Source organism: Mastacembelus armatus, chromosome 21, assembly GCF_900324485.2.
Source record: "Mastacembelus armatus chromosome 21, fMasArm1.2, whole genome shotgun sequence".
NCBI classification, from domain to species: domain Eukaryota; kingdom Metazoa; phylum Chordata; class Actinopteri; order Synbranchiformes; family Mastacembelidae; genus Mastacembelus; species Mastacembelus armatus.
Window position 1 is genome coordinate 138,474 of NC_046653.1, and position 16,352 is coordinate 154,825.

The 16,352-nt window shown below is 41.0% G+C and overlaps 1 protein-coding gene across 4 annotated transcripts; it reads right to left on the minus strand.

Moving 5' to 3' along the window:
• Positions 1 to 4,035: 4,035 nt before the first annotated feature.
• Positions 4,036 to 14,163, minus strand: LOC113123682 (uncharacterized protein C21orf62-like). 4 transcript variants are annotated; one of them, XM_026295911.1, is made up of 3 exons: positions 14,053 to 14,163; positions 13,837 to 13,966; positions 4,036 to 5,505 (listed from the first exon to the last, which is right to left on the minus strand). In XM_026295911.1, the coding sequence occupies exon 3, from the start codon at positions 5,440 to 5,442 to the stop codon at positions 4,723 to 4,725; it is 720 nt and encodes a 239-aa protein (XP_026151696.1). In that variant the 5' UTR covers positions 5,443 to 5,505; positions 13,837 to 13,966; positions 14,053 to 14,163; the 3' UTR covers positions 4,036 to 4,722. The 4 variants fall into 4 exon arrangements, with proteins under 4 accessions (XP_026151696.1, XP_026151697.1, XP_026151698.1 ...); XM_026295912.1 differs by having other exon boundaries at positions 13,833 to 13,966; XM_026295913.1 differs by having other exon boundaries at positions 14,064 to 14,157.
• Positions 14,164 to 16,352: the final 2,189 nt, after the last annotated feature.

The window sequence follows — 16,352 nt, forward strand, 5'->3', positions numbered from 1 at the left end:
AGCCATCTTAAGCAACTGGCAGTCGAGGCACCAAAGAGCCATAGCCACCCCGAGGAGCTGGGAACCCAGATCAAAATCCAGGGTAAACCCAGGGGGAACCTTTCGTTTCTCCACCCATCCAAGTGGCTTCATCAGTCTCAGAAAGGCTGGACTGGAACCTCCAAATTTATCTCCCAGGTTAGTTTCACTCTACCCTTAGTCCAATAGGCTCACTAAGTGAGCTAAGCAAATCAGGTGAGAGTCATTAGACCCACACCCCAGAGTTGGTTTCACTTCACACCTAGTCTGAATAGGCTTGTTAAGTGAACAAACTAGCTCAGGGTCGTTAGGATCTAATTGTGGACTGCTTCTGATTCTCCAACTGTCTGCAGAGTCTGTGCTTCCTGAGGAACTTTGGACATCCCTACCTCCAGGGAGGCCCTGAGAAAGGAGGACACTCACTTGAAGACAGCCCTCAAAACCTGTAGCTACCCCAAGTGGGCTTTCAACAAGGTAACATTCACATCAGGCAGAAAAACAAGAGACACAACTGAGCCTCAAGATCCACAGAGGAAGAACCTGGTCATTCCCTATGTAGCAGGGGTTTCTGAGAGGCTTAAACAGATTTTTGGGAAACATCAGATACCAGTCCATTTCAAACCCACCAAACACACTGAGACAGAGACTGGTTCACCCTAAAGACCAGATACCAAAACAAAAGAGGAGCAATGTGATGTATTCTGTACAGTGTAAGGAAGAATGCTCAGAACTCTACATTGGAGAAACCAAACAACCACTCAACAGGAGGATGGCCCAGCACAGGAGGAGCAGATACTCCGGACCACAGTCAGATGTGCACCTCCATTTAGAGGAAACAGGACACTCTTTTAAAGACAGTGAGGTACACATTTTGGACAGAGAAGATAGATAGTTTGAAAGAGGAGTCAGGGAAGCTATCTATGTCCAAGTGGAGAAACCCTCTCACAATAGGGGTGGGGGACTCAGACATAATCTATCTTCAATATACCAGGCTGCCCTTTCATTTGTTCCCAGCAAATTAAGGAACAAATCCAATGTTTCTCAGGATGGACATACTCTGCAGACAGTTGGAGAATCAGATGTAGTCCACCATTAGATCCTAACGACCCTCACCTGAGCTCACTCCTTTGTTCATTTAACAAGTCTATTCAGACTAGGTGTGAAGTGAAACCAACTCAGGGGCGTGGGTCTAACGACTGTCACCTGATTTGCTTAAGTCACTTAGTGAGACTATTGGACTAAGGGTAGAATGAAACTAACCTGGGAAATAAATTTGGAGGTTCCTGTCCAGCCTTTCTGAGACTGATGAAGCGAAACGTTTCAGCCTTAAAGAACTGAAAGTCCAGTTGCCATGACTCAACCTCTAGATAACCTCCCCTGGACGACTGAGAATCTTCACAGAAACACACATACAGCATGCACAGCATGACCCCCGCCAGACCTGGTCACACACCACCACACCCTCTGCATCACTCATCTACTGTGCGACCACTGTTGTTTGATCTAACAGAACTATAATTATCTAATGACACGTTCACTGTGACATTAGAAGGCACATGCAAACAGAAACATACAAAGACATATTCAAGTGCTCATCCCTGCAAACCTTCATATGCATGCACACATAAAAACACACATGGGTCTATTTTTCTATAGTTGTGATCTCATTAACTCATCAACTTAATGGAGTCTCTAGCCACTTACTCTAACCTTCACTATTATGACTAAATGCTTAATCTTAGTAGCCCTAACCTGAACCCTAAAACCAAGTCTAAACCATCAAATAACTTTTGATAACATAAATAACTTTTATTATGAGAACATAAAATGTTCTCACCATAGTGACTCTCTGCTAAAATTTGACCACACAATCATAGAAAGACATGGCCACACATGCGAGCCCAGAGTAGTCACTGAATGATTTGTGGAATAGAAGTGTTGGTCCTGGATCATGTTTGTGAGAGTAGGTTTAGCAGTCTCTCACAGGATATGGGCTGGAACCAAAAAGAGAACAACAGCATGGAACCAGAGAGTTGTTCATATTCAACTTTTTCGTACTGTCAGCTGCTTCCTTTTTTAATTAATGTAAATGCAAACATAAGAACTTCCAAGAACCACGGGAAAATTCAAATTGACTTTTAACAACCAGCTGTAGAGTAACCGAATCATGTTGAATGGTTCTGATCAAATTTCCCTCTTCCCTTACCAAAACCTGACAACCTGGCTTAGAGTGCACAACTCATCTCACTCATCAGCAAGTCAGAGTCAGTTTTGGTCCAAATGGAGTGAGATTTGTTGAGTAGTTAGAAAGGTTCCTAATTCTAAGATGTCCATTTTAATCCGTTTTAAAACAACCTGTTTTATTAGACCATCTGCACTAATAAGACCACCTGGAAAAACGCAGCCTTCATAACTGTGAGCCTACTGCACCTCTCTTTCAACTCACCACAGCAGACTGACACAGTCTTTGTGTACACTTTTTTTTTTGCTTTCTTTTACATTCTATCTTTTTGTTTTGTTATGGGTGGTTGCCATATCATGACAACAGAGAGACTTTAGCATAATTTACCTTTTTAAATATATATAACAACAAGCAACATATATTTAAAGCTCCCACCCAGACAAAAACAGTGTCATCCAGCTCTGGTGCAGGCTCTGACCCCACACTGGATTCTTTAGATTTTTTCAAGCCAGTCCTCTCTACAGTCAGCTGCCACAGTACATCTTGTTTTTTTTATGCTCTATTGATCCCTGAAGCAGGATTTTGTCCTATTCCTTTCTCCTTTGCCCACTGCAGCTCATTCATTGTGACTTCACTGTATGCTAACATGTAGCACATGTAGTACAAGACCTACCTCATGCTGCAATCTAGTCATAAAGTAATCCAGAAATCTAAAAAACCTTAATTGTTCACTACTTTATGGCAGTTCAACACAAATATGAAGATATGCGCCTTTTAAGGATAGTTGCAATTGAAAACAAATTGAAAAATTGAAGATATAACACAATTTTGACGAAGTTCTATCCCAAAGTCCTTAAGAATGCCAGAACCACAATAAGACCAATAGCATTTCAGTTATAATTGTTCTTTAGTGGTGCATACTGTCAAAGAAATTTTTATTTACTCAAAATACCACAAGTCATTGCTACAGAGCAAATGCACAGCCTTGTGCTGTTGTTGATGTCAACCATCCTCCAGTTTTATTAAGAGAGGAGAACTCTAATCTTTTTATCTTCTTATTAATCAAATAACAGAGCAGATTACAAGCTATGTCTATTATCAATAGAAAATAACTAGAGGTACAGTTTTTCACAATAGGAAAGCTAGCACCACTGGGCCATGAAATATCTTAAGTGTATTCTGATTTGACCAATAATAATGTCATAAACCTACCATCAGTCTAAATCATCAATCCACAAAACATTTTCCCAGTAGCATTCTGGAAATGTTAAGGTGCTCCTTGGCAAACATCAAGCATGCAGTTGTGGGCAGCAGCTTCCTCAATGGACACCATGCTCCATGCAGCGTTTGTTTTCTTTCTCTTTATAGATGCACAGCCCATGAAACAACTAATGGCCACAGCCTAGTCAGAAGTCTCTTAGCCTATCTAGTGTCCATGCTGTCTTTCTGCTCTGGTATGTCTGATATGGAAGATGTGAGAACAAATGACATATGAGTAAACAGTCTGGACAGTTGTGGCTACAGTTACATTTGTCTATTAAACACTGTGTGTTATCTGTTCATGCCAGGGGGTGTTTGGTGACAGATCTGCAGAAACCTGTTTGTGCTGATATTGCTATTATCCATCCATCCATCCATTATCTATACCCGCTTATTCCTTTAACCAGGTCATGGGGATCTGCATGGGGATCAAGCTGTCGGGTGGAAGGCAGGGATACACCCTGGACAGGTCACCAGTCAATCACAGGGCCATATATAGACACACAGACAAACAACCACATACACTCACACACACTCCTATGCGCAATTTAGAGTCACCGATTAACCTAACATGCATGTTTTTGGACTGTGGGAATAAACCGGAGTACCCGGAGTAAACCCATGCAAGCACGGGGAGAACATGCAAACACACAGAAAGGCCAGTTCATTGCTATTATACTTTGTGGCAAAGTTAAAGTTGGCAGATGGAAAATGTAACTACAGCCAGTATGGCTTCCAGCTACCTGGTGTTTTTTCTCTTTGCACTAAGAGTAGTGTTTATGAGCACTACTGATGCAGACTACTGATTTTGAGAATCACTAAATACTAATTATATGACTGAGTAAATATTTGTTGTTTTCTATAAAATACGGAACTATGTTAATATTTTACTGTCATGTTTTACTGAGTGCTTTTATTGTATTTCTAAGATGGATTGCCAACCATTTAAAACTGCATTATTAACAAACAGAAAGGATATACATCAGTCTAAAACCAGAAGCAATATGTGTGACCTCATCTGCCATCCTTTTGCTGCACTTTTCCCCATTAGCTCATAAAGATCATCACCAACACCAAAATGCATTAGGTACAGCACATTTTGAGAGATTATTCAAAGTTTTAATATAGTCTCAGTCTCAAAAATTAATATATTAGAGAATATGTTGGACGTGCAACTTTTTTTTAAAAAAAAAATCTGTTATATATAGCTTCTGTGCATCAGCTGTCATTTGACTTTGCCCTTGAATTAGAACTTGCTGTTGTTAGTAAACAAATGTAATGAACAGATTTTGTACAGGCTCTTTAGCCTTCTCACTGGGATCTGTAGGGTCATCTGGCAGAGCAGAGACCAAGGCCAGGTGGGGGAAGTGCTGGAAGAGGGTGGCAGCAGGTGGTCCCACAACACTGTAGGCCCTCAGTGCAGAAAGTCCATTAAGCACTGCTATATCTAGGATAGTTACATGGAGGGAGGAGGAGTAGTCAAAGGAGGAGAAAGTATCTAACTCCCCTGCAAACACTGCTGCAGGGGATACTGTAATTTCCTGGTTGGGGTAGCGTGCCTCTGGAGCTGCAGTGTGGATCTTGAGGGTTTGTAGACTTAGCAAAGCCAGGTACTGACTATACATTGTTTTTTTTCCACAGAAAGACAACTGCAAATGGACAACCTTGCTTCTGTTCAGGAGCTCCTCCAGGACCCAGAGCTCCTTCACCCAAACAGTGAGTGGTCCCGGCTCCGTGAGCCTGGCAGGGGGCAGAGAGGAATGCAACACAGTGTGGCACCTGCACAGCGAATTGGCCAGAGCCTCATCACAGTCCTGGACAGGTGTAGAGCAGCTGCAGTTCCGCAAGTTGTAGCCTGGAACATCACTGTCAAACAACAGTGTGGTATTGGCTGACAGAGATGTTTCAGATGTCAGGAAGAACAGCAACCACAGTGACTGTAGCAAAAAGTCAGAGGAGACTGTGTTTGGAGACATCTCCATAGCGATGAAACGGACTACATCATCGTTAAGTGGAGACAGCAAATTGTAGATAGATGGATGGAGCTGTAAACAGACAGGAGGAGTTAAATAAAGTTATTAGTCAAGTTAGCATGTGTACAGTGGTGTGAAAAAGTTTTGGCCCCCTTCCTGATTTCTTATTTTTTTGCATGTTTGTCACACTTTGTTTCAGATCATCAAACGAATTTAAATATTTGTCAAAGATAACACAAGTAAACACATCATGCAGTTTTAAATGAAGGTTTTTATAATTAAGGGAAAACAAAATCCAAAACTACATGGCCCTGTGTGAAAAAGTGTTTGCCCCCCTTGTTAAAAAAATTTAACCGTGGTTTATCACACCTGAGTTCAATTCCTCTAGCCTCACCCAGACCTGATTACTGCCACACCTGTTCGCAATCAAGAAACCACTCAAATGGGACCTGCCTGACAAAGTGAAGTAGACCAAAAGATCCTCAAAAGCTACACATCATGCCGAGATACAAAGAAATTCAAAGTAATTCAAACTAAAGTAATTGAGATCTGTTATAAAGCCATTTCTAAAGCTTTTGGACTGCAGCAAACCACAGTGAGAGTATTATCTACAAATGGCGAAAGCATGGAACAGTGGAGAACCTTGCCAGGAGTGGCCGGCCGACCAAAATTACCTCAAGAGTGCAGCGACAACTCATCCAAGAGATCACAAAAGACCCCACAACAACATCCAAAGAACTGCAGGCCTCACTTGCCTCAGTTAAGGTCATTGTTTGTGACTCCGCCATAAGAAAGAGACTGGACAAAAATGGTCTGCATGGCAGAGTTCCAAGACGAAAATCGCTGCTGAGCAAAAAGAACATAAAGGCTCATCTTGGTTTTGCCAGAAAACATCTTGATGATCCCCAAGACTTTTGGGAAAATACTCTGTGGACTGATGAGACAAAAACTGAACTTTTTGGAAGGTGTGTGTCCCATTACATCTGGTGTAAAAGTAACACCGCATTTCAGAAAAAGAACATCATACCAGCAGTAAAATATGGTGGTGGTAGTGTGATGGTCTGGGGCTGTTTTGCTGCTTCAGGACCTGGAAGACTTGCTGTGATAAATGGAACCATGAATTCTGCTGTCTACTAAAAAATCCTGAAGGAGAATGTCCAGCCATCTGTGCATGACTTCAAGCTGAAGCAAACTTGGGTTCTGCAGCAGGACAATGATCCAAAACACACCAGCAAGTCCACCTCTGAATGGCTGAAGAAAAACAAAATGAAGACTTTGGAATGGCCTAGTCAAAGTCCTGACCTGAATCCGATTGAGATGCTGTGGCATGATCTTAAAAAGGCGGTTCATGCTCGAAAACCCTCCAATGTGGCTGAATTACAACAATTCTGCAAAGATGAGTGGGCCAACATTCCTCCACAGTGCGGTAAAAGACTCATTGCAAGTTATCGCAAATGCTTGATTGCAGTTGTTGCTGCTAAGGGTGGCCCAACCAGTTATTAGGTTTAGGGGGCAACCATTTTTTCACACAGGGTCATGTAGTTTTGGATTTTGTTTTCCCTTAATAATAAAAACCTTCATTTAAAAACTGTATGATGTGTTTACTTGTGTTATCTTTGACTAATATTTAAATTAGTTTGATGATCTGAAACATTAAAGTGGGACAAACATGCAAAAAAATAAGAAATCAGGAAGGGGGCCAACACTTTTTCACACCACTGTATGTACAAGTAATGTCATCATCAACAATGATTAACATGTCTTTTAGACCCCATTCCAACTAGACTGCTTAAAGACACCCTGCCATTAATTAACTCATCTTTATTAGACTCTTGTTGTAAATTTATCGTTAGCATCAGGCTACAAACCACAGGCCTTTAAGACTGCAGTAATCAAACCCTTACTCAAAAAGCCTAATCTTGATCCAAGAGTCTTGGCTAAGCCACCATGCTGCCCACCAATATCCAACCTACTATTTATTTCTAAAATCCTTGAAAAAGCTGTTGCTGAGCAGCTATCCACTCACACAGAAATTAACTATTTGAAGATTTTCAGTCAGGATTTAGATCACATCATAGTACAGAAACAGCGATGTTAAAAGTCACCAACAATCTTCTCTTAGCCTCAGAAAAATTAGTTTCTATACTTGTCCTGCTAGACCATAGTGCTGCGTTTGACACTATTGACCACGGCATCTTATTACAGAGAGTGAAGCATGTGAGTGGTATCAGAGGAACAGCATTAAAGTGGTTCCAATCCAATTTATCGGACAGATTCCAGTTTGTTCATGTCCATGATGAACCTTCCACACGCACAAAAGTTAGTTATGGAGTTCCACTAGGTCCTGTGCTAGGACCGATTCACCTTGTACATGCTTCCTTCAGGCAATGTTATTAGGAAGCACTCTATTAATTACCACTGCTATGCAGATGACATTCAGCTGTACCTATCTATGAAACCTGTTAACACAAACCAGTTAACCAGACTTCAGGAATGTCTAACTGACTTAAAGGCCTGGGTGACCAGTAACTTTCTACTTTTAAATTCAGAGAAAACAGAAGTTATTGTATTTGGGCCTAAAAACCTCAGAAACAGCTTTTCTAAAATTATAGCTTCTTTATATGACATAGCCCTAGCCTCCAGCACTACTGTGAAAAACCTTGGAGTTATTTTTGACCAGGGCATGTCCTTTAATTCACACATACTGTAAAACAAATCTCTGCCTTCTTTCAGTTGCGCAACATTGCCAAAATTAGGAACATCCTGTCTCAAAATGATGCAGAAAACCTAGTTAATGCATTTATTATCTCAAGGCTAGATTATTGTAACTCATTACAATCTGGATGTCCCAGTATCTCCATAAAAAACCTCCAGTTAATCCAGAATATTGCAGCCAGTTCCTGACAGGAACTAGCAAGAGAGATATTTCTCCTATACTAGCTTCTCTTCATTGAGTCCCTGTAAAATACAGAATAGAATTTAAAATCCTTCTCCTCACATACAAATCCCTTCATGATCAAGCTCCTTCATACCTTAAGTAGTACCAAATTAGTAGTACCATAGTACCAAATTATACCAATAGAGCACTTCGCTCTCAGAGTGCAGGTCTACTTGTGTTTCCCAGAGTTTTCAAAAGTAGATGGGAGGCAGAGCCTTTAGCTATCCAGCTCCTCTCCTGTGGAACCAGCTCCCAGTCTGAGTTCAGGAGGCAGGCATTCTCTGTACTTTTAAGGCTAGACTTAAAACTTTCCTTTTTGACAAAGCATATATTCAGGGCTGGCTTCAGGTAACCCTGAACCTCCCTTAGTTATCGTGCTATAAGCCTAGACTGCTCAAGGACCATTGGTGCACTCAGCTCCCCTATCCTAACCCTCCCCTCCCTTCGCTTCACCTTTCCTCCTCTCCTCTCTCCTCACATGTATATTCCTGATGTGCAGTTACCGGCCCCACCAACCTGCAGTGTCTATTTGCTGTTTATTGTTGCTGTTCTTTTCTCTCCCCTCTATCCACACACCCCAACTGGTCGAGGCAGATGGCCGTCCAAACTCAGCCTGGTTCTGCTGGAGGTTTTTTCTTCCATTAAAGGGAGATTTTCCTCTCCACTGTCACCAAGTGCTTGCTCATAAGGGATTTATTGGGTTTTTTTGTTTTTTTGTAAAGTGTCTTGAGATGATTGTATTGTGATTTGGCGCTATACAAATAAACTGAATTGAATTGAATTGAAAATGATTGCATAGACGTATCATATTCAGGGATAACAGCTGGTCACAACACTTTTACAACAACAGAACTGAGGATTTTGGTATTATCTGAATAATCTGCAATCTGTTGCCTGGTGCGCTGTAGGAACCTGTTTCTGCTTTGCATTTGTATTTTTACAACATGTGTTGGACAGCTTTAGATCAACACACACACACACACACGCACACGCACACGCACGCGCACGCACACGCACGCACACACACACACACACACACACACACACACACACACACACACACACACACACACACACACACACACACACACACACACACACACACACACACACACACACACACACACACAGAATGGAGCCACTCAGTTCTTGCCCTTCAATTTTACTAGGAAGAGGTTCTTCCAAGCCTCAGGCTACTGCAGGTGGCTGCTTATCCTGTGCCATGCTGTGGTGAAAAAGGCAATGGTCAGCCACATTAAATGGTCAGGAATAATGAAACAGTCATCTCTTTATTCTCTAACCCTGCTCCTAATCTATAGGCCTTTCTACCTGGTTTCCTGAACACACAAGATCTCCACCTTTCTTCTCTCCATTATATCAGCCAACTCTCTAGTTTTCCCTGACAAAGTCCTTACATTCAAAGTCCCTACTCTAAGTCCTACACTCCTGCCCTTCCTCTTCTCTCTTTGCCTACAAACACACCTTCCTCCTTTCCTTCTTTGACCAACAGTAGTCCAATTTCCACTGGCACACTGTTGGTCAATGCACCAGTGTTGGTCGTTGTTAACCCGGGCTGCGACCGGTCCGGTATGAAAGTGATATTTGTGATTCACATGTTTGATTTGGTTGAAATTTTACGTTGGATGCCCTTCCTGACACAACCCTCTGCATTTACCCGGACTTGGGACCGGCATATGAAGACTGGATTGTGCCCCCCTGTGGTTGCATTGCGTAATTGCAGTTAATGATGGCATGATGGCAGCTAATTGATTGACTAAATGACTACTTTAATGGAGGAAGGTTTGTTAATGCTAATGCAGAATACTAATGTCAAATAGGAGGGCCAAATGTGATACTAAACAGCTGATAAATTTGGCATGGAAAATTCATGTCATGGTCAAAATCAATTAGCCTAATTCAGACAAAAGCTAAATAATTGTGCTTTTAACATGCTATTTGGTTTCCTGACACAAATGCCTACATTACAAAGTAAATGTCTGAACTGAATTTTAGTTTTATTTTTCAATTAGATCTTTTTAGGTTTTTAATCCTTATTAGACAGTTGATAAAGAAATGGAACATGTACTGGCCCCACCAACTTGCAGTGTCTATTTGTTGTTTATTTTTGCTGTTCTTTTCTCTCTGCTCTATCCACTCACCCCAACCGGTCGAGGCAGATGGCCGCCCAAACTGAGCCCGGTTCTGCTGGAGGTTTTTTTCTTCCGTTAAAGGGAGTTTTTTTCCTCTCCACTGTCGCCAAGTGCTTGCTCATAAGGGAATTGTTGGGTTTTTAGTTTTAGTTTTTGTAAAGTGCCTTGAGATGATTTGTATTGTGATTTGGCGCTATACAAATAAAATTGAATTGAATTGAATTGAATTGAATGTATATATGTAGTCAGACTGTAATTGTACTATAATTTCAGGAATCTCAAAGGTATTTAAGGAGGAAACATATGCAGGAAAAATGGATGTTAACGGGCCAAAGCGTGATTTGGCATTAAACCCCATTTCTGGTATCATAACTGTTTTGCTTTAAAAAAATGTGACTTCACTGTGGTTGGTATACAGCAGCAGCTGCCCTCTATACAAACAGCTTTTCCTCTCGGTCTTACCTCACTGCTAATATTTGTCATTGCTGTTCTCAGCATCTGGCTCTATATAAGACACTTTCTCGCTTTCCACCAGTCTGTCCTTGCTGTCTCCAGTAGTCCCTTGTTTTATGTATCTCCTCTCTCTCTGTCTCCTATTTTTCACTCATTATGACACTGCATGCAGCTGTGTGAAAACACACAGACAGACACAGAGAAAGTTAACTGAGGTGAAAATGGTTGTATGTGAGAAAGAGTGCGAGGTGGCTTCCCCTCCACACAGCTCTGGCTTGTTAAAGGAGAGGCTCAATGCATTCCTCTGACATCATAATCCACCGCAGGCACCCACCCCAATCTTTCCTTCCTCTCTCCACTTCTCCTTCTCAGATAGGCTACAGTCCTTCTCTTATTTTATACAACACATCTCTTTTTAACATCTCTCAGTCCCCTCTCTCACAGCAGCTGTAGCCCCCCATATGACTACAGAAATGATAGTGACGGGGTTTCTCTCCAAAAACCTAATATGAACTAATAATATGAACTATGCCTAATCTGCATTAAGTAGGTTTTCCCATATCCCAAAGAGCCTCTCATATTATACTGGTTATACTGGTGGTTAGCACTGTTGCCTCACAGCAAGAAGGTCCTGGGTTCGCAACCCGGCCTTTCTGTGTGGAGTTTGCATGTTCTCCCTGAGCTTGCATGGTTGTCTCCAGGTACTTCGGTTTCCTCCCACAGTCCAAAAACATGTATGTCAGGTTGATTAGTGACTCTAAATTGCCCATAGGAGTGACTGTGAGTGTGTGTGATTGTTTGTCTCTATGTGGCCCTGTGATGGACTGGTGACCTGTCCAGGGTGTACCCCTGCCTTTCACCCAGAGAGAGCTGAGACAGGCTCCAGCAGATCCCTGTGACCCTGGTTAAGGAATAAGCAGGTATAGATAATGGATGAATGGATGCAAGTATTGTAATGGATATTACAACTGAACTGTAATAGCAGAAATGTTTGGTTTGTTAACACAGCACCCCTACATCCCCTTCTGAAAGCATAAAAAAGTTGTATCAACCACAGACCTGCCGAAAACTCATGTCTCCTAATGTTTACCCCCATTTCTTCCAACAACAGAAAAATGATTGGTGTTTACGTGGCCAACATATCCTACTGAACATATTAAAGGTTTATACCACCCCGCTCCTTTTGACTTAAATTTACAGATGAATATAATATATGAGGTGTCTAAAGTGCAAACATTTGCTACTATGTCCATTTTCTCAGTTTTGCAAGAATTGTTGACAAAAACAAAACATAAAACAACACAACACAGAGGCAATGAACAGTAAAAACAGTGAAAATGTCCCCCCTCATGCATTTTTCTTGCATTAGGACTGCAGACGGGTTATTGTTATTGACCATTGTACAGTAGAATCTAGTTAGCAGGCTGTAAAACAAAATTCCAGAGTCTCATAACCAGCTAATCTCCAGATCATGTTTTAGTTTGGTTGGACAGTGAGAGAACAAGAGACTTTCCAACACTGTTTCCCCTGGGAATGAGAAAGAGCAGCAGTAAATCAATGAAAAAAAGGACATTGATAGGCATGTATCTTTTGGGGTAAAATATCATAGTCTCACAAATAACCCAGTTTAGATTAGATTTGATTTTACTTGTTTAGATTAGATGTTATCTTATTCTATATTCTAATTTAATTGTACATGTATTAAAATACATGTACATGTACATGTAGTGTCTTAACCTACATTATGTTATAACAACCTACATATTATATATATATATATATATATATAAATAATATGTAGGTTAATATATTTGAAATATATTTGAAATAAAATATTTGAAATATGAATATTTATGTTTATATATTTATAAAAGCTCAATCTTAAACAAAAACAAAAAAAGATAAATTAAGGTTATATAATGAAAAACAGAAAAAATGAATGAGGGAATGGAAAAACTGAGGGCTGAAGGAAAGAGATTAAATAAAAAAACAAAAAGAATAGATAGAAAAAATAAAAAAATAAAGATTGAAGGCTGAAATAAAGGGAGGAGAGAAAAGAAGGAAGGGTGAGGAAAGACACAAGGAAGGCAAATAAGACAAAAAGGAAAAAAGACGGAAAAGGGGAATAAGGGACAGGGATATATGAAAGTAAGAAAAAAGAAAGGCTACAAGGGATTAAGGACTGCAGTATGGGAGGAAAGAGAAAATTCAAGAAAGATTAAAGGAAAAATTATAAGAGGAAGGCAGGAATGTAGGAAGGAAGGAAAGAAATAAGTAGGAAGGAAAGATGAAAAGAGAAGGAAAGCCAGATGTGAACACAAACACTGAGCAACACATCACCACCATAACCTTAGTAAACACAGAGACAAAGAGAGAGAGAGAGAGAGAGAGAGAGAGGAGACATGGACGACCAACAGACACACCAGCTGCAGCATTAGTGTCATCATACATGCTGAGATTTTAGAAAACTTCACCTCACAGAATAGATGACTATAGAAAAACTATAAGACATATCAAAATAACTTCTTCTCTACCAGCATTTTTAAAGATTTAGTTTTTTAAGATAATATAAGATGAAATAAGAAGAAAGTGGATTAACATCCATATTCATCTTCCACAGGCAGAATGTGTGGTTAAAGCCGACAAATTACACCACAGCTCAACAGCCACAGGTTTCTAGTTATACAATTACAATTCTTGCAATGAAAAGTAAGAACAGCATGGGCGCACCAAGTGGGGCTTAAACATCAAAGCACAAAAATCTACATGTGCAGAGGTTGACATTTTAGCCACATGTGTTCTGTATATGTAGCAAAATAAAGGCTGTATGACAGCACGTGCATGTGAGCGAAACATACTTACATGGGGAGGTCAGGCCTGGTTAAGGTAGGATGTTGTCTTTTGCCGGTTTGATCCAGTTTCCTCATGCAGTGAGAGCAGCAGCGGGTTTCACATCTGACTGCAGCTGGACTGGAAAACCTCATCTGTCTGTCTGAAAGCACATGAGAGAGTGTGAGACCGTGAGGACGGAGGGAGAGAAAGACTGAAGGGAGGGAAGAAAACAGGGAGTGGTATTACTTTCTACACACTGGATAGATACATTTCTCTTCCTCTGTGACAGCATGACAGACTCAAGTACTATGTCCATTTTCTCAGCTTTCTTCTCGTCCATTCTGTCTCTAGTCAGCCCCCTCCTATTTTTGGGATCCACCTCTCACTTTACAAAGTAGTGAGTTTTCCCTGAAAGAGTTGTGGTCTATTCTGCCATCTTATGACTCAAAATATTACTACAACGGGCTAATTATTTCTTGAATAGCTGCTGTAATTGTCACAGATAAGTTACTGTTTGCTTGTTGGGTTATCTGGCATTTAATGAAAACGATTTAGTTCATATTTATTTTATATCACAAAAATGTATTTTAAAAGAGAGTAGCAAAAAGTAGACATATGGACCTAGATACTGGCAATTTATATTGGGCACTAGATTACAGTCACATCATTGTTTGGTAAGACTGTTAGGTAGGATATTATTAATAAGGATTGTAGATCAAATTTAGGCTTAGGCTTGGTCAAAGCAAAGCAGGATGATAAAAGGCAAGGAGAAGGGTGCTTGTTTTCAGTGCTGTCTCTGACTGAATTCAGATCTCGCCAGAATCTTCAGGTGTTTATTTTCCTATAGTTGCTATAGTTTTCAAAAATGTGATCTTAGCTGTAGCTTTGTGTAGCTGGCTGAAAAATAACTGCAGTCAAATATAGATTTTCCTGGGCATAAAACTTCTTGTTACGAGATGGTGAGGTGAAGGATGAGGGCGTAGTACAACACAATACTTTATTCTTTCCTGGATCCACCAGGCTCCAGTCATATCATACACTTGAAAACAATCTGTTGAAGGGACCATTCATGTCACTGTGCCACACATGTGGCAAATATTAAAACACCTTGTTTTAATGTTTTCTTAAGCATCTTAAGCATCTTCTTAAGCTCTGGACACAGCCCAGTTGCCCATGAGTCATGTATATTGACACTGCAGAAGGATAAATTTGGTTCACAATATCTATCAGACTTGCCAAATCTGCAGCTGCTGCATGAGCAGAACAGGCTGCTGTCATAGTTAACTAGTGTTCTGCTCTCAGTGAAAAAATGATGGAGGAAAATGTAATGACATCACATCAGACTATTTGAAACCACTTACATCAGCATGGTTTGCGTGCTAGACAACCTGCAAGGGAACCTGACTTCACCACCAGGCGCAGGCGTCATTGTCTTATAGTCAAATGGAGCGACCTGCACTTTCTCCAGACCTGAAACTGTTAAAGAAATTAAGAAAATGTTTTACCCTCAAGTAATCTAAGTAATCTAATCCTTACTCTAATAGTTGACGGGTGTTACCCGACTATAGCTATATAGCTTCTCCCTCTCTCTCTCTGTGTACCTTCTGCAGGTGTCCCTAGTACTGGAGCTGTATATTGCTGATGTGCAGTTACCGACCCCACCAACCTGCAGTGTCTATTTGTTGTTTATTGTTGCTGTTCTTTTCTCTCTCCTCTATCCACTCACCCCAACCGGTCAAAGCAGATGGCCGCCCACAATGAGTCTGCTGCTGGAGGTTTTTTCTTCCGTTAAAGGGAGTTTTTCCTCTCCACTGTCGCCAAGTGTTTGCTCATAAGGGATTTGTTGGGTTTTTAGTTTTTGTAAAGTGCCTTGAGATGATTTGTATTGTGATTTGGCGCTATACAAATAAAATTGAATTAAATTGAATTGAATTGAATTATAATGAATATTCAAAATAAACCCCACCGGGCCCTCATACCACCCTCATGGAGTCTGTTTCTGACCGTTTGAGCAGACACATGAACATTTGTGGCGTACTGGAGGTCATTTTGCAGGTCTTTGGCAGTTCTCCTCCTGTTCCTCCTTGCACAAAGGCGGAGGTAGCGGTCCTGCTTCTGGGTTGTTGCCCTCCTATGGCCTCCTCCACGTCTCCTGATGTACTGGCCTGTCTCCTGGTAGCGACTCCATGCTCTGGACACTACGCTGACAGACACAGCAAACCTTCTTGCCACAGCTCGCATTGATGTGCCATCCTGGATGAGCTGCACTACCTGAGCCACTTGTGTGGGTTGTAGACTCCGTCTCATGCTACCACTAGTGTGAAAGCACTGCCAGCATTCCAAAGTGACCAAAACATCAGCCAGAAAGCATAGGAACTGAAACGTGGTCTGTGGATACCACCTGCAGAACCACTCCTTTATTGGGGGTGTCTTGCTAATTGCCTATAATTTCCACCTGTTGTCTATTCCATTTGCACAACAGCATGTGAAATTGAATGTCAATCAGTGTTGCTTCCTAAGTGGGCAGTTTGATTTAACAGAAGTGT

Bases quoted from the DNA above. Each gene is read 5' to 3' on its own strand.
- LOC113123682 (XM_026295911.1), bottom strand. From the start codon at position 5,442: ATGGAGATGTCTCCAAACACAGTCTCCTCTGACTTTTTGCTACAGTCA.